The sequence below is a fragment of the Osmia lignaria genome, chromosome 1 (assembly GCF_051020975.1).
Source record: "Osmia lignaria lignaria isolate PbOS001 chromosome 1, iyOsmLign1, whole genome shotgun sequence".
NCBI lineage: Eukaryota > Metazoa > Arthropoda > Insecta > Hymenoptera > Megachilidae > Osmia > Osmia lignaria.
In genome coordinates, this window is record NC_135032.1 from 12,856,080 (window position 1) to 12,874,404 (window position 18,325).

An 18,325-nucleotide genomic window follows, 5' to 3' on the forward strand; every position below is an offset into this window, starting at 1 on the left:
CGCTTTTACCGTATGTGATTCTGCGCGACAGTCAAGGAGGGTTTCGTGTTGGGTGGGGTCTAAACGATAAAACCCTTCTCTTCTCAAGTATCTCATTCGATCTGATTCGAGTTAGTTTCACATAGTGCAACAGTATCCTTTGTCTAACGTGTAATACGCGTTCCATTATATCCATGTAGTGGCAACGCTAAGTACATACGAAGCAAAGATCGCTTGCAGCCCGTGAACGTCTCGAGATAGCTTCGACTATATACAATAGAATATAATTCATGTCTGTTCGAAAGCACGAAACTGACTGAATGAATTCTGATTCACGAAAGTGAAGTTTAGACACGCTTTTACATCTGTCAAGATAACAAGCAAGATACAAACGTATTGCAAAAGTGTTGAAGAGGTGTGGAGATCTTATCCACGTTATCAGCGCTGCAGCGGAGATACTGACCTAAGTTATAGGCTTCACAATTTTTAGTTACCTGAATAATATTGAGGAATTGTGACTGACGTTTCGTGAGTCACCTAGAATTTTTGGCAAATGTACAAAGAATTCGTCCTTCGCCTAATACTTATCTGAATCATTCAGCCGAACATCTGCGTGGAGGCAGTGACTATAGTTACTGGTGGAGGTTAGCAGATAATATTTATTCTATTTATATACATGTACATAATGCTGAATAATTGTTTATAATAGTAGTTCTACTTTGAGGTGTTCGTAGTGTAAACATATCGATACATGGAATCAAAAACTTGTTACTTAAATAAAATATAATCCGTTTAATGGTTATTGTTGCAAAATGTCTGAGTCAACATATTTTTAAGCAATCTGCATTTATATAGACATGTATATATATATAAATATTTGTAAGTAAGATACATTTCTAAAATATTTATAGAAAAATTTTGTACTAAAGTTTCATTATTTTAATCAAATGCATCAGTAAATTTTAGCTGTTAAATATCAACTAAATTTATACTTTTTCCAGGTATTATAACATTTAAGTATACATAAATTATTTATTCATAATGGAAAAGAGAAGTATTAGTGGAAAGGATATTCTCAGAATGGATGGTTTGTTACCACCAACACGGCGTGTGCCTGTCTGTAATGCAGTAACTTCTACAGACAAAAGGAAGGAGAAAAAGTGGTCGCTTGGAGGAATTTTGAAACGAATATCCTCTATGAGGGATTATGATAGTTCTTCGAACGATGAAGAAATAGTATATTGTACAAGAGAACCAAGACCTCGCAATGTGTTTAATAGAAAATCTCATAGTAATGTTATTCTTCATCCAGTTGAGAAAAATTCAGAACAGTCTTTCAATAATCATGATAACCAAGATAATCATGATAACCAAGATAATCAAGATAATGATAGTATTGCAAAGTTGCTAGATACATCATCTTTACAAAGGGATTCTATGCACCGTAGCAGTGATGGATCACTGGATGGACTAAGTAAGAAAGCGCGTAAAAGTAAATTAAAGGCTCGGATAGAAGCGAAAAGAGATCGTATTTGTGCGGACAGCAGTTCGGACGAAGAGTCACGTAAATCGTGCAATTCTCTGACCAGATATCAGAATGAAAATGGTACGCATAGCATGCAAAAGAATAGTTCTTGTAATAGAAAAAGTCGTGCCGCGCGTACGGAACGTTACATAAAACGTTTATCCCGAGACGAAGGGCACAGATTACCAGAAAATTTAAACAATATTGGGAACAAACGCAATAGTCTTGAATTGGTGAACGAACGATCGTCCGTAGCTACAGATGCATATGAATTATTGCAATCTCAAGCGCAATCACAATCGTTTATCAATCATTCGAACAGTAATACCTTTCCTGTACAAAGATCTGTTGAAAACTTACGACAATCAGGGATAGCTGCGTCTAATTTTCAAACGAAATCGTCAACCGACCTTACGAAACATCATAAGAGCCAATATATCACAGACTTAAATCAAAATAATACATACGCGAAACCAAATGTTCTACAAAAGAATAAGAATCATGTGAATTATGATGAAAATTTGTTTAATTCACCGTCGATTAGTACAAATTACGCGGAACCTTATTCTTGTACGAAGAATCGTCAGTTTATAAATCAAAGTTCCTGTCCACCCGAACCTCCACCGCGAGACCCACGTTTTCGAGCGTTCAGTTATGGTTGCAATTCGTTTCCACTTAATGGAAAGTATCGCGTGACAGGACACGACGATACTTTGCGTATGAAAATGAACGATATTCATCAAGTTACGAAAGACCACTTGAAGGGCTTAAGATCGTACGATTCGAGCAATGAAATCAATTGGTCTGGTTCGATTAGACAATGCCCGCGTCGTCCATTGTCTCTTACTGTAAGTTCAACGCAGTCTTGTAACTTAACCGAGTGTACAAACAATAGACACAATTCAACCGGTAAACACGTGGACGAGCCGATATTGTACGAAACAGAAGCAATGAAATGTCAAAGGAGAAACGATCGCAACGATCAGCTTAACTCGAGATTTAACGATTACCATGTTAAAACGGGTAGGAGCAATTTATCCACAGCTGCACAAAACATACCCAAGAATTCTGCATCGCCTACTTTTAACAAAATTTCCGATTCTTCGCGTATAAAATCACCAACCAAGCGCATTTTAAGAGAAGACTCTTATGACTTACCAAATGAACTACCCGTGGTGAATGTAAGAACGAAAGAAAAAGAGGAACAACAAAGAGCAACTGAACAAGAAACAGTGGAAAGAAGAAGAAGTTCAAAGAACCTGGAAGAAGCACTTTCTGAATTGGAGGCGATATACAACAGCCTTCGTTTAGGAGACGAAGATCTCCTTGATCGGGCAGAACGGCGTAGTATGGAAGAGTTCAGTCTACGCCAAGCGAAAACCAGTAATACAGTTCCATTTATTTCAGAAGATTCATCGGATCGGTCGAAAGATGATATGGCTTACAGAAGGATGCATCCAAAGGAGAGACCAACATCCTTGTCGGAAACGGTCGGCCAATCTGCGCTCTCTAATATCAGTTATCTAATAGCCTCACCTGTTCTAACGCGCAAAGACACTACCGATAGTTATGCGTACACTTCAAACTATCCAGCACGTAGAGACGAGCCAGATGTGACACGCGATGACGTCGTTTATCGAAGCATTCATCGTGCCAACAACACGTTGAAAGTGATAGATCCGCAACCACCGTTCGGTATACCTTTAGGGCCCGTGACAACGGCACCGGAAAGCGACTACTTGCATACTACGCCAACAAAGCCGGACCATCCTCGTTCCTTATACATACCGCAATGCGAGCCAGACATTGTTACAGACGATTTGGCCTTTCGAACTCTTAGGAAGGATGCCAACACGGCAAAGCATTCCGTTGAAAATAAAAACGGCCCTGCGCCAGAGCAGGATACCGTTTTTGGTACGAAAAAGAAACGAGCAGTTAGATCTCTCTCTGCCAATCTGTACGGCTTGATCAATCACAATGGGATTCATCTGCGGAGGGAACCCAGTCTTCAAGAGATCACGGATCAGATCAGTGACCCAGTGATTGATCTTGGTTCGTTACCTGAACGGTCCGCTTGTTTCAGACGCGTCGTAAGCGACGGTGAATTGTCTGATTATGATACTCGATGGCGTACCGAGTGTTCCTTAAAAGGCAGCAAGACTGACATCAACGGAAATCATTCAGTCTCGAATCTACATAGAAAGAAGCTTCGCGTTTACGTCGCACCATCGACTCAGGTACAGAGTTGCAATGAGAAAAATGGAGAAGTCGGGGCAAAGACCTTAATACCGTCCAATGATATGTTATCAAAATCATTAAACAATGAATTTTGGCAGGATCGTGTACAAAGTAAATCTAACGATTCGCTTAGCAAAGATACCGATTCTGATTTCACTGCGTACAGCAGGTTGTGCCAGGATTTGGTTAATCTGATAGAAGGACCAAACGATACCGAAGCGAAAGCGATAGATCGTTCGAAGCAGTCTACAGAAAGAGATGCATCACACGAGAAGAAGTCGACAATGAATGAATCTCCGATTCTACGTATTCAGTCTTTGGGTAGCCAATATGCAGAGGATAATGAAGAGACTGTTAAAGAAAGTAGAGCAAAGGATGACGTTGAAAAACTGACAGAGTCTTTGACTAATCCTGAGAACGAAGATTCCAAGAAGACTGACGATAGTGCGTTTGATTTCTATCTTCGTGTCGCGGACGAGAATGTTAAACTAATTGCGGAGGCGTTCAGCAGTGTGGCGGATCACTTACGCGATAGTCGTTTAAGCCAAAAGAATTCGCTGACGTCGCTCCGATCTGAAATAGAAACCGATAGTACTGCGCCCAACACTAGTACTCGTAGTTCCGTTACATATAGTCCAGACGATGACTCGTTTGGTGCGTCAAAGACCACCGATACGTTAAGCATAGTTCCTAAAGAAGATGTGACTATAACGTTGAAAGAGGATCATCTGAATGTGGAACGGGAAGAGGATAAGAATGACCCAGAACTCGATTTGTCCAAAGCCGTTCATGATTTACAGTTAGCAGCAGCAAGTTTATGCGAACATGAAAAAGAAATCGAAGAATTAGAGGCTGTATTGAGGAAAGATTCAACTAGTAGTATCTCTGATAAAATAGCGATCGATCAGGATAAATGCCAGCTAATCGTAGAGAAAAGTAGTATGTCGGTGAACGAAAAAAAGGAACAAGATCAGGATAGAAAAACAACTGTACTACCGACCGATGTTAAATTACGAAGTGACGAACGCGACCCAAATTGCGAAGGTGAGAGTATAGAATGCAAGAATGTTTATGAATCGTACGACATCGATATCGTTCGTTCGACTGAAATGCGTATTTCGTATGTTACTAACCTCATAACTGTAATGATAACTACTTATTCTATGGTTTTGCTGGCTTGTTTTCTTGCACTGCTTTTAGCGACGGTAGCAGTATCATGACCGGCCCATTAACGACAGTGTCTTAATGCATTTTGTGATTAGAAGGTTTGATGCGAAACGTAATCAATTATTTAGAGGCTATTATTACTTGAATTATGTTACTAATGTCGTAGGTATCCTGGCATATGATCATTCATGATGTGAACCATTCAATAAGAGTGAATAAACTAACCGATACACAACGTCGTTCAACGACATGCGGCAGGACAATTGAATTTTGTGTAAGATCGAGTTTCTGTGGAACTGTTTCAGGAGGAATGATTTGTTCTTGTTGTTCTTGTTAATGTTGTTGATTTAATAAAGTTTAAATGTTAACAACATCGTTCATTTCATTTCATTTCATTTCATTTCATTCTATACATATGCGACTGTTTTTTATTTCTCTGTAACGTGCATATCAGGTGTTTCAATTATAATAAATATTTTCATCAAGAAATTCAATTTATTGAAATTCATATCTGGTGTATCAGCGGTCGCTAAAATCATTCTCTTGGTCCAGTGGTAACGAGTTTTTCCGTTTCTTTTTCTGAGTAAACTTTATAAATCTCAAAGTATATTTATCCCTATCAATAAGGGATCAAATATGTGGGTATATTTATGTTTTTATCGAAAAGGTAAATTTATTTCATCGAATCAAGGAGAATGCGACTATACCTAAAGAGAAATGTGGCGCATTGAGACAGAACATTGATCGTAACGGGTTAGAGGGGGTTTTGTCGAGAGTAGTTATCGATTGCGGACTCGTGTGACGTCATCACGGATCACGCCACATCCCCGCCCATGGAAATTCGGCTTCTGATTGGTTCACGTGTAGGCCGGCTATCTATATCGAAAAGCATGACATGATCGTCGCGGTTTGCAGGTCAAATCTTTGAGTCTTTACATGCGCATATAACTTGATTTATATTGTTTCTCGATATTATTCATTGTAAATTCGAATAATTTATTATTATTTTGCATTTGTCGTCTTTTATTACTCAAAATCGTTAGATTACAATGTGTCAAATGTCAAAGTATACGCACTCAATTATATGATAAATTGGCGGGCGATTTCGAATCAAAATTTAAAACAATGCTTTTCAAGGGTTACATTGCAAACAGATTCGATTATTTATCAAAGTTACGTTTTCTAACGTTTCTAAACATTCCGTAGATCTTATTTCAATAGATTCTGTCAAGTTTCTCTCATTGATTTCTGTAGTTTTAAGTTTGCAAGTAACAAGATGGCCGCTACTGGATCGAGCATGTATAGAGTGGTCGGTGTTCTGCGCTGGCGTTAGTGCATACAAGAGTAGGGTACGTTCAGTTTCGCCGAAATATACGCAGTATCCCCGAAACCTTAATGTGTGATAGGTTAAAAATTTGACATGTGTTCGAGAAGAAGTGCCTTAGACGAAGAAGAAATGGCAATATTCGAGTATTATTCGCGCGAATATTGAGCCTACCGGTCCGAGTACGCGTTACGTGTTACTGTCGCAAGTATAGAATCAGGCCAACGGGGTGGATCGTATCAAGTTCATAGTACAAAAGCACGTGGTGTTAAGTTTTTCTTGGTTTATCTTATCAAGTGGCGATATACGAGTCATCGGAATAGTTCTTACCAAGAGAAGATTCAGAAAAGTGTTTGATCTTTACGATCGATGGTGTAGTAAAAAATTGTAAGGATAACAAGATCATTTGAATGATGCATGCTTGAAATGAATTGCAGGTTTTTTGATTTGTTAAAGATTATCGGAAAAAGAGCGATTTCGTTCTTGACGTAACAGCAATTACACTGATAATGTATAAACGAACCGTCGAGCATCTGTCTCACTGTCGCACGTACATCGCGTCTACCCTCCTCGACGAGTGTTGGGTAACGTCAAGCTCGAGAATTGGGCTTGGCGTCGGGAAACGAGGTTCAAAGATCAAAGATCGACAGAAAATTATAACTAACGAAATACCCCGTGTTAATCACGGTACGGATTCAGTCGTTCGTCGACCGTTACAGAGTACATTTCACGCCGTTGGATCCACTGTTCCTCGTGTCTTTTTCTCATTCCTCTTTTACGTGTACATGCACACCGAGGTTACTAAACACAGAACCGTATACTCACACCATTCTTGACCCTTGGATCGCGTATAGTGATAATTTCCTCTTCTGATCACGGTGGGAAAACTGACCGTTAGTCGACAGGAATCGTCGAACTCGTTAACAGGAAGACACACGGGACCAAAAAATAACGGTAGTCACGCTAGTCTATATAAAACAGGAGGTAAGCATTGCTTTTCGTTTCATTTTTATTTACAGTTTCTGCAACTCGAAATGAAATCTAACGACGATTGTCATGCTCTGATTCATTGCGATTCCATCGAAAAGAATGATTTTCAATCATTCTCCACTTAAACTTGTATGGTGTGGTCGGCTAATGTTCTTCTTCGCTCATTCCGACATGTGATGATGCGACCTGCGGGGACCATCATCGATAGTTCGCGTATCGAATTCACGGTCAAATTTGTGCGCGCTTACTACTGATTAAGTGCAGTTATCGATGAATGGACAGATTACGCAAGTGGTTGTGACAGATTACCTTTGCCTGTTTCCGCCTTCTGTCATTTTAAATATTTAAAATATCTCCAGACGAGATTTCGTTTTATTACCGATAACACGTGCTACGCGCGACGTGTATCGCCGTGTCTACGAACCGGAAAGGAAATGCATATTAGTATTTTCTATAACAATTTGTTATAGGATTTCAATTCTATCGATCTAACGTCCGAACGGATGGCGCTCTAAGTTAGTGTTTAAACTTAGGACAATAAAATTTCTATGATTTACATTCACGTTTATGTTTATTTCAATGATCTTGACACGTATTACATACAATAGTTAATTGAAATAGCAATAGAATGTAATGAATTGTGATTAATTTTTTTTTCCCACGTCCTACTCCAATTTTTACGATTTCTCTCTTATTATTGGAATTAGAGAACTCATTGTCAGTCTCATACTTACATGAATCATTTATGGTAATATTACAACACTGCTCTAGAAGACCTTCAAACATTATTCAAACAATATTCGTGTACAGCAGTACCGTATACACGTGAATTAATCAGGACATTGACCTTTATACTAATTGTAAATGTCAAGATCATTGAAATCTGGGACGTGCATATAATATATTCTGTTTTGTATAATCTAATCACCAATTACTCAGAAATATTATACATTTGATTTGAAATATTTATTACATGCTACATATATGACATAGTATAGATTACTAGAGTTTAAGGGAGTACATACGCGTACTCATTATACGCTACACCTTATCGGTATTAAGCGACAATTAAGCTTAATCGCGAGCATTAGCAATTCTACTTATCGTTAATGCCTGTTCACGTTGATCATCGGTACAGCCATATTGTTACCCGTAACGCGTATTTAAGGCACAACTTATATATTTACTTGACAATTTAATCACAATCATGCACGAGCGACAAATATGTATGAGTTGGAGTAATACTTGACGACGATTAGTTTCGATAACAAGCCACTGTAAACACACAATAGAAAAGCCATCATGTGTATAGGAGATGAATATACGTGTTGCCTGCGTTCACCTTGACACAACTTAAGCGTGTAACGCGAGTTATACAGGGTCCGATGTTCAATGTCGTAAAACTCGTTATCTGTAAGCTTTATGGAACGATTCACGCGGTTCGTTCGCTTTTCACATATGGGGTAGATATACGAAAAAAGTGAGAAAATTCTATGTTGTTTGCTTAAAGAACAGCAAAACTTTTTCATATACATGTACTAGTTAGGAATGTTGAAAACACCTTGCGTGGCATAGATAGGCTGGTATATCATGAAACTACTGTGATTGATCGAATATACGTGAATATTTAATATTCATTACAGTACACAACGTTCTTGATAGTTTGAATAATTTAGCAGTTTCTAGAAATCTCATCACGTCACAGGATTGTACAAAAAAGTCAGGATTTTATTCAGAAATATTTCATGATGTTCTTAATCAACGTGTCTTACCACATACATACGTCCGTTTCCATTGTCGCAGTTAACGCAGTTAATGACGTACTCGAGAAGCCCATATCCATAATAATTGCTAATCGAGTCAATGCGAGGTAGCCATTTTCCTTCAACTGCTTTTCATTTCTGAAATATGTATATACTTTATTATGCAATTTCTGAATGGAAAGTAAAAGCAGTGATCAATGAATAGAATTGTTAAACTTTTCAGCGCCAGCTCAGTGACTTGTCAGTCAACGTTTTTAACTCGTGACCATTGAACTTTAAATGATCAATTATAAAGTCAATCGATCTATGAATATCTCTTTGTTTGAAGAAAAAAGAAATTTAAATAACACAACTGCTACTAGTGGATATATTGTAATAATATGGCTGTCGCTACGCTAAAAAGCAATTTATCTATAAACATATAATATCTTATATTATATCCCTTCATTTTCTCATCATATAATTTTTCCATTCAATTACAACTTCATTGTTAAGTTATCTGTCTTCAGAATCGTATTCTTTTAAGTGATAGTGTAACGCGATATAATGGAATTTTAATGGTCAGCCTTGGTATAAATGGTTCAGAAGCCAGTCAATATCGAATCAAATTGGAAAGCGGGGATTTAAGTATTCTGCAGCGATAGCAAGTTTATTAGGAAAAGAATTTTCCAATTAAGTTCCATTTACTCATCATTCACTCTTGCATTCAGACATTTACGAACGCTGTTACTATTACCACTGCAACTGCTAACTATGTAATTGAATAGTAAAAAAGAAGAAAAGTATTGATTAGAATTTATTCGTCGAGATGTTATCGATTAAACAAGTGGCTTTAGACGAATCATGACTAAACCGTTTTTATTCAAAGTATTGAGATATCTTGATGTATTGTAACAACGAGCCACCAGATCGTTTGATAAGATAATTTCGATCTCGAATCGAACAGAAATCTGTTTCCTACTCGTTTACATAATTTTATCCGATATCAGAGGATACTGGTCATTAGGAGTTTGATCGATGGACCCAGACTTATGGCAGATAGGAATGAAGAAGGGTCATCCGAACGCTTGTTTCAGTTATTATAGTAGATATTCAGTGTACATATATGGGGTAACGAAGGTGGCACACCGACAGGAAGTTCATTTCCACTTGGGATCTAACGCGTGGATACTTTTTCATGATATTAGTTTGATATATTACAATTTTGACGACAACATTTGAATATTTAATCAGCATTTTTTATTAAATTTTTATGCGTTGAAAGAATGATCATAATTCCATAATATTGTTACTTATTTACGGTCTTGAGAAAATTTATTACACATTTTTTCTTCTTTCAATCGAATCGCGAGAAATTTTGAAACATATAATGGATAATATGTAAGTTATCGTAAAGTAAATCTTGAACGTTTTGTAACTCTCTCTTTATCTATATCACGATAGAGGACTTTATGCTTTGCTGATATTAAATCATGTTTTTATATTTAATTATCATTGTAATACTTAGATATTTATTAATTACTTGCAGTCTCGATTTTTTGAAAGATAAATTCAAAATCTAAATAAATTTGTGTCTGTTCTATAAATCATTGGATAAAGTTGTATTTCAAAGACATATTAATCATCTTCTTGTTCTATCGATTTTTTATAAGTAATCTCAAAATTGGTAGAAAAATTCACGTTTCAAATTACTGTAAACGTGAATCACTGTTTCTGTTTTATTTTGCAACTTTTCCCTGAATGATGTGTCAGCGTTCGCTGTTTTATCTTTCGTCATAAGTTTGCGCAGTTTTCAGGCACTTTTATATTTGAATCGGGTACACTTGTTACACAGTCAAGTGTAAAGCAATCGCGAATCATTTCGGAGGATTTCTATCGGCCTGTATACGATCAAAACACGGTAAATAATTGAAGATAATACCCATTGTCCAAAGGTTAAGCCGTATAAGATTTTGCTGAGGTTTAATCACGATTCGTTATCGAGTTCGTAAATTGTCTCGATTGTCGGCATTTCAGTATAATTTAATTAGTAACTTAATTATAATTTTTATCAAAATAATCGCTCCTTTATTTCTGAGTGTTGGATAACGCTCTGGGTAAAGTTTCACTTGGCTAAGGAATGGCAGCTATTGTTCCTAGACGTTTGATATTCGACTACTTTATGTAGGAATCAATATCACGGATCGTTTAACAATCCAAAGCTAGAATGAATTGTCTGTCAGAGAGAAAAATGACTATTCACGTTGAGAACGACTTCGTTAATATCTTTTCTGATAGCGATAATAAAAGGGAAGAAACAAGCATGCATCTGGAAACAAATTTTTCTTTAATCATCATCGATTTTGCCAATGATTTTTCTTGCAGTGTTCGTTAATTTGCATCAAAGAGACTACTGTTAAAGTACCAGAGGTACAGTATCTTTTGGAAATAAAGGCTGACCGGATAGAGCCACCATGATCGTGGAGGATAAACAGTGAGTCATAGTAAAGTAGTAACACTTTAGAACTGACAAAATAAATTTGCTAATTTTACCTCCTTTCTTTCGTCCAAGCATGTGCACTGTGCCTGCTAGTATATACTTATTTTCTACAATGCATAATTTCTTTTTATCTCTTATCGCATGCTTTAGCTCTATACTTATGCTTGCGAAAATATAGCATAATGATGAATAATGATGAATAATGGAAGGTCGTTTTATATGTAATGTATTTTTTGAAATCATAAGTCACTCAAGCTACCATTCTTATCATAAATACAAAGTGCATGCAATAGATAAAAACTCATTAAAAATTGCCCATTTTGGTGGGAAAAGGTAATAGAGAATATATTTTCCTATTAATAGCTTGATTATTAAGAGTTTATCTATACTAATGAACCGTGTAACTCTCTAGTAGAGCTTATCAAATGTGTCTAGGCGTCGTGACTCGATAAGAGTTATTTACTTTTTTTTTTACAAAACAAATTTTTTTTTACCAAAGTGTTGTTTTAAGTACAAAGACCATAACGCATTTACTTTGAGAGTACATCTGTCATGAAGCAACCACGCTCAAAGTCCGTGGAGATATTCGAATCTGGTATGCTTGTCTCCTCCAAAGCCCAGCCACGCCACGTGTTTCGTTGTATTTCTATCAGACGTGGTGTTATACATATATATATATATATATAGAATGTCGCGTGGCATCAACGTGTTACATTGTCTATCTCGAGGTCGGCGAAATGCTTACACCTAGGTGGTAACACCCTAGCGGTAATAGGAAAAGTCTGTTTATTGCATTTATTCCTAGGCTTTCCGTAGACTCTCCTTAGGCTCTCCCTAGGTTTACCTTAGGATCTTCCAAATGTAGCAGCGCAAACAATTGTACTACTTATTTCTATTTTCACGCACTCTTTTTGCACGTATCGGACCAACGTTCGCATGCGCTTCATTCAGTATCGAAAGATTGATCAGTGACACAAGAGGATAAATCTGCCAAAAGTGCTTGGCATTATCGTCGCATATCTTCCGGTTGAGAAATCGCAGACTGCGATTTTTCCACACTATTTTTGCACGCTGCATGCCTCCTACAGATCGACTTTGTTCTTTGTTGAAGGACTACTCGAACGTATGCGAGAAAATTTTAGAAAAAAACGATGAATCGATGTAATCAACGCAAAGTACTTATTGCGATTACGCAACGATGATCCTAGATTTGATTGAATTGCAAGAAGTATCGCTAGAGGTTTGTCCTCAACTCTGTAGTAGAAGATTATGTTATGTCATCTAATGTAATGTAATGTAATGTAATGTAATTTATGAAATAGAATTGCTCGAAGCGCTTTCAGTTGGCTGGAAAAATAATTTTTTGTTTAATTATAATGTTGATATCATTTAATTGGCATCCTCGTATCATTTTATCAGTTGAGGATTACATAATTAATTGGGTTAATTATAGATTTACTAACAATGAGAGTATTAGTGCTACTACTACTTTGTCTAGTATCAGCACTGCTAATAGCGACACTTAATACTTATCAGTACTTTCTATTATAACAACTAATACCGTTGATAGAGCATCACTAATGCCAATACCTTTCCTTGCGATGCTGATGAAACCTTTTTTTCTCCGGAAGCCTTTGCAGCCACCCTCAAGGATCCCAGGAACCTCATCTAATTGTAAGAAATAAGATTCTTTGGTAAACCTTGTTCCTCTTTTGCAGTGAAATGGAAGGCTTCTGGATTAGCGGCGCGATCCACGCGATCAAGGCGCTTTCCTACGTGTACGATCTGCTGACGTTCCCGGTCTATCTGATTCTTCAACGGCCCTGGGAAAAGAAGAAGGCCTCGAGGAGAATCAAAGCGCGACCTATTGCGAGGGACGAGCACATGATCACTTACAGGAGCGTTGATCCCCCAGGACCGTTGCATATTGCCCTCGAGCGTGAAAAGGTAGACACGCTCGAGAAAATGTTGACTTGGGTCGTGAATAGGCACGGGGATAAGAAATGTCTTGGTACCAGGCAGATCCTTGCGGAAGAAGACGAAGTTCAGCCTAACGGTAGAATATTTAAGAAGGTACTTGAATCAGCGTTTACCCTGTTTTCTACGTACACGATGACTGGTTGCAGTTATAAGAAGAGTACCTTAATTATCCACTTAAGAATTTCTTTATTTCAATATTGCTCTTCTACGTTATTGAATGTTGTAATTTTTAATGAATACCGTGGTCAATTACGTGTCACGCGATGTGACTTGGCTTATAAGATGCTGAGTAACAATTGTATAACAGCCTAGAAGATAAGTAAAATAGTTTGTTGTTTCCTGAAATACAGAATCTAATATTTATTTGACATGTTACACAAGATCGGGGTTGAAACTAAATAAGGTCACATAGGAAGGACTTTTGTCGTTGAAACTTTAATACTTATCATCGTTTTACTTACAGTACAAAATGGGTGATTACAAATGGAAGTCTTACACGGAAGTTAGTAAGCTGATGACTTCCTTTAGTCGAGGTTTAAGGGAACTGAATATCACAACTCGCAAGAGCATCGTGATCTTCGCTGAGACCCGAGCAGAATGGATGATAGCAGCCTATGGGTGTTTCAAGCAAAACCTGACTGTGGTAACAATTTATGCGACATTAGGCGATGATGCTATCGCTCATGGTATCAATGAAACCGAAGTAGACGCTGTGATTACTAGTCATGACTTGTTGCCAAAGTTCAAACGGCTCCTGGAAAAGGTGCCACTAGTTAAAACGGTGGTGTATATGGAGGATCAACTTAAACCCACCGACATTACCGGTTTTAAGGTGGGTATTTTAACATTAACATAAGTGGGTATTTCAGTTGATATGTACTTACTCAGTCCCTGGAATGCAATGAATACTAATAAGCACGAAGAGGTCTCGATGAATATGTAAAGAATAGGTATCTATTCTGTTAGTAATGTATCTTTAATTGTTACCGATAAAGACGTTAATGATTGTTGGAATTTGTTATTCAAAATAAGGTGCAGGTGCAAGGTGATAGCGTATACTGCCGGCTTAATTAAAATCGACGCAGTCTGTAAACTTGCCATATTATATTTGTTTCTTTATTTTCTGTATTACAAATGGAATACTGTAACCTGTTGTAAATATGTTATTTGTTAATTTTAGGAAGGTGTGAGACTTATACCATATACCGACGTGATCAAGAAGGGAAACGATTCGAATGCACCAATGAATCCACCACAGGCCAGTGACACCGCAATTATAATGTACACATCTGGTTCAACTGGTGTACCAAAAGGTGTAATCTTGTCTCATACAAATATCATCGCTACAATGAAGGCATTCTGTAATGCTGTAGAAATTAAAGCAGACGATGTTTTCCTTGGATTCTTACCTCTGGCTCATGTATTTGAACTTCTTGCTGAAAGTGTGTGTCTACTAACTGGTGTACCCATTGGGTATAGTTCACCTCTTACAATGATTGACTCTAGTAGCAAGATTCAGAGAGGATCCAAGGGTGATGCTTCCGTGTTGCATCCAACTTGTTTAACTGCTGTACCTGTAAGCTTTACAATTTATCTTTATAATATGATAAATTACATGAAATTACCTCTATAGTCGTTTCTTCATGTTTTAGCTTATCCTTGATCGCATCTCGAAAGGCATAAACGAGAAGGTTAAGAAGTCAGGCGCTTTCAGGCAAGCGATATTCCACTTTGCTTACCAGTACAAATTGAAATGGTCAAAGCGAGGTTACGAAACACCTTTCTTTGACAAATATATCTTTGGAGCTGCGAGGCAAGTTCTTGGCGGACGAGTTAGGCTTATACTTTGCGGCGGCGCACCTTTAACTCCAGACACGCATACCCAGGTTAAAATTTGTCTCTGCGTCACTGTGACCCAAGGATATGGTCTAACAGAAACCACTTCCTGCGCTACTGTCATGGATGGTGCGTATCCATTCATAAAAACTTTTCTTTCTATGAAGTCATATCCAAATCTATGATTCCATTTATCTTTTCAGTATACGATAGGAGTACAGGAAGAGTAGGAGCACCTACTACGGTTTGCGATATCCGTTTAGAAAACTGGGAAGAAGCTGGTTACAGAGTTACAGATACTCCGCATCCTAGAGGAGAGATCGTTATCGGTGGGGCAAATGTTTCGGCTGGTTATTACAAATTACCAGATAAAACGAAAGAGGACTTCTTCGAAGAAGATGGAAAACAATGGTTCAGAACTGGTGACATTGGAGAATTTCATTCGGATGGTTCAATCAAAATTATTGGTGAGGATCGATACTGACATTGATGCTACTTTTTAAATAAAAGCTAATACAATTGTTATTTTCTTATACTTTACAGATCGAAAGAAGGATCTAGTCAAATTGCAACTTGGAGAATATGTATCTTTGGGAAAAGTTGAAGCAGAATTGAAGACCTGTCCTGTTGTAGAAAACATTTGTGTTTACGGAGACCCATATAGGACTCACACGGTAGCGTTAGTGGTTCCTAATCCCTATTATCTCGAAGAGATTGCCAAAAATCTTGGAATCGTTGGTAAAAATATTGAAGAACTTTGCAATAATCCAGTAATTGAAAAGGCGGTATTACAAGAGCTGATTGAACAATCCAAAAAATGTAAGTTTTTTTCTTTTCTTTTTTTTTTTTTATCGAATATTACTATAGATTGAGAAACTTGAACAATTATTTGTTTAGGTAAACTGGAAAGATTCGAAATGCCTGGTGCAGTTAAATTGTGTTCGGAACAATGGTCACCGGATATGGGATTAGTGACAGCCGCGTTCAAGTTGAAGAGGAAAGCTGTACAAGAACGTTACCAGCACGAAATCAATAGGATGTACGCTTCGTGATGTCGTCAGAAATCATGCAATAAGTGTTAAGTATGAAGTGACGTCGAAATTTAAACTTTTTTTCATCTTACAAAATAGTTTTGTGAGATAAAGTTGTACACGACCATTACGGAACTTCAAAACTTGAAAACGCATATTTTCTCTGTTCTCTTTGCCGAAAAAGTGTCGTGGGCTTTAATACCAAAAAAGTCCGCTCACCAAATACATATATATTAAACATTAATGTATAAGAAATTTTGTGTCTGTCGAGGGAGAATTTCGTCGCTCTCAATTTAATTCCAAGTCGAACAGTTTCGATTTTTCAGCCACGAAATATTCAAATATTTATTCCATAATTAAACTAAGAGGATGTGTGGGTATAAAAGGGCGTCCTGTAATATAATTGTCGTGATACACATGATGCAAAGTGTGAGTGTAAACAAACAAATGGTGCAGACGATTATTCCATTGGGAAGGTTGTTACTCTTCTTTTATTTTACATTTAGTTTGATTATAACGATGTTCTCATTCCTTGTAGCAGTTATGGAACTTTACGAAAAAATCAGTCGGTAGTTGGTCGCGGTAATTTTGTAAGTTCACAACTAGTTTGGTGTACTTACTTTAAGTATTATTCGAAATCGTTCGAGTTTCATTTTCGTAAAAAAACAAGTATGACTTGGAAGAGTCGTTCTATATATATTAAGGTGTACATGTATATATATATAGAAAAAAATCGGTCGACGAGTTAGCGTTTACTTATTATTAATGTTAAACACGCATGGTGTTTCTAACGCCATAGAATTATTCCTTGTTCAATACCGTCTGTACACTTGAATGTAACGTAGACTACTCTTGATTAAAGGGAAGATAGAGAAGAGATGCTGTCGTTATTTGCCTGGGGGATCCTTGGAAGAGTCTAGAAGACCTCACGCATAAAAATCATGAACAAATAAGGTGATAATTTCCTTTAATTAAGGGAAGTCTAAGTTGCAAGCGACCGTACATCACCAATAACGTATTTGCCTACGATTTTAAATTATTCTAGCGTTGAAACATCACAAATTCTTGCTTTGTAGCAGACGGTATTAATACACATCTGGCGTGTTCGTCCCATTATTGTGCATGCTTTACATGCATAATTATATGTCCGTAAACGAGGAAATTAGGAAGTAACGTATGTGAGTTTATAAAGAAACGACACCCATAATGAGGAAATTGTTTAGTTGATTATTAGGTCTTCCTATTTGCATCTTCATCGTACATGTCTACTATTCTCGGTGTCCCGTGTGATTAGTCTTTTTCCATGTTTCAGTTTTGTTAGTCATCATTTAGAATCGTTCAACGAGTTCCTTAATCGATTAATGTCACTCCGGATTAGATTGGTTTCCATTAATTACATTCGGAATTGTGTAGTCTTCCTACTAACATTCACCGTTGTATGTTTTGTTGTGGTGTACAGCTCTGCACGTGAAATTAGTTTGCCGTAGCGTTAAAATAATGTATTTTGAAAATGCTTCTGATATAGTTGATATGCGTATATCTCGTCAAATGATTATCTAATTGATTGTAAATTTCATTAATGCTTATATTTGGGAAAATATAACTCATTGGACAAGGATTTTGTATCATATGGTATCTGCATTACTTGCGCATTCCAATAATGCTTATTGTTAGTATCTAAGATATTGATATTCGATGCGCAAATATATATGAAAGGGTTTAATTTCGCTTCTATTTTGCGGCTTGTTGAACCGTGACTGTACAAGGAGAGAGTGAAAAAAGAAATAGTGGAAAAGATATGATTAGGTAGCTTGATCTCCTTTTCCAGTCGCGTTGAGAGTTCCTGCGGTGTAACTGAATACAAATTATTATAGGCTCGTTGATGATTTCTAATAAATTATTAAGAAACTGTAAAATATTAGATAGGAGATTACCAATTGTCATTTGGATATAATCATATCATCGATACTTATGATTTGTCATGGATTATTATTCTTAATTATAGTTATCATT

The 18,325-nt window shown here is 37.0% G+C and overlaps 2 protein-coding genes across 11 annotated transcripts; both read left to right on the forward strand.

The window, feature by feature from the left end:
- The first annotated feature begins 5 nt into the window (after window positions 1-5).
- Window positions 6-5,488, forward strand: LOC117606210 (uncharacterized). Of its 8 annotated transcripts, none has more exons than XM_034328413.2 (4): window positions 6-623; window positions 689-858; window positions 981-4,786; window positions 5,076-5,488. In XM_034328413.2, the coding sequence occupies exons 3-4, from the start codon at window positions 1,021-1,023 to the stop codon at window positions 5,099-5,101; spliced, it is 3,792 nt and encodes a 1,263-aa protein (XP_034184304.2). In that variant the 5' UTR covers window positions 6-623; window positions 689-858; window positions 981-1,020; the 3' UTR covers window positions 5,102-5,488. The 8 variants fall into 8 exon arrangements, with proteins under 8 accessions (XP_034184304.2, XP_034184302.2, XP_076544669.1 ...); XM_034328411.2 differs by having other exon boundaries at window positions 7-623; window positions 981-5,007; XM_076688554.1 differs by having other exon boundaries at window positions 7-623; window positions 689-862; window positions 981-5,485.
- Window positions 5,489-6,188: 700 nt separating this feature from the next.
- Acsl (Acyl-CoA synthetase long-chain) lies at window positions 6,189-18,323 on the forward strand. Of its 3 annotated transcripts, none has more exons than XM_034328461.2 (9): window positions 6,189-6,620; window positions 11,351-11,459; window positions 13,184-13,538; window positions 13,909-14,277; window positions 14,626-15,021; window positions 15,098-15,410; window positions 15,485-15,748; window positions 15,825-16,100; window positions 16,179-18,323. In XM_034328461.2, the coding sequence occupies exons 2-9, from the start codon at window positions 11,440-11,442 to the stop codon at window positions 16,331-16,333; spliced, it is 2,148 nt and encodes a 715-aa protein (XP_034184352.2). In that variant the 5' UTR covers window positions 6,189-6,620; window positions 11,351-11,439; the 3' UTR covers window positions 16,334-18,323. The 3 variants fall into 3 exon arrangements, with proteins under 3 accessions (XP_034184352.2, XP_034184355.2, XP_034184353.2); XM_034328462.2 differs by lacking the exon at window positions 6,189-6,620 and adding an exon at window positions 6,664-7,217; XM_034328464.2 differs by lacking the exons at window positions 6,189-6,620; window positions 11,351-11,459 and adding an exon at window positions 6,663-7,217.
- The last annotated feature ends 2 nt before the right edge of the window (window positions 18,324-18,325 follow it).

Coding starts and splice junctions, on each gene's coding strand:
- LOC117606210 (XM_034328411.2), top strand. CDS start 1,021: ATGGAAAAGAGAAGTATTAGTGGAAAGGATATTCTCAGAATGGATGGT.
- Acsl (XM_034328461.2), top strand. CDS start 11,440: ATGATCGTGGAGGATAAACA. Junction 14,278..14,625: donor CCGACATTACCGGTTTTAAG/GTGGGTATTTTA, acceptor TGTTAATTTTAG/GAAGGTGTGAGACTTATACC. Junction 15,749..15,824: donor TGGTTCAATCAAAATTATTG/GTGAGGATCGAT, acceptor TATACTTTACAG/ATCGAAAGAAGGATCTAGTC.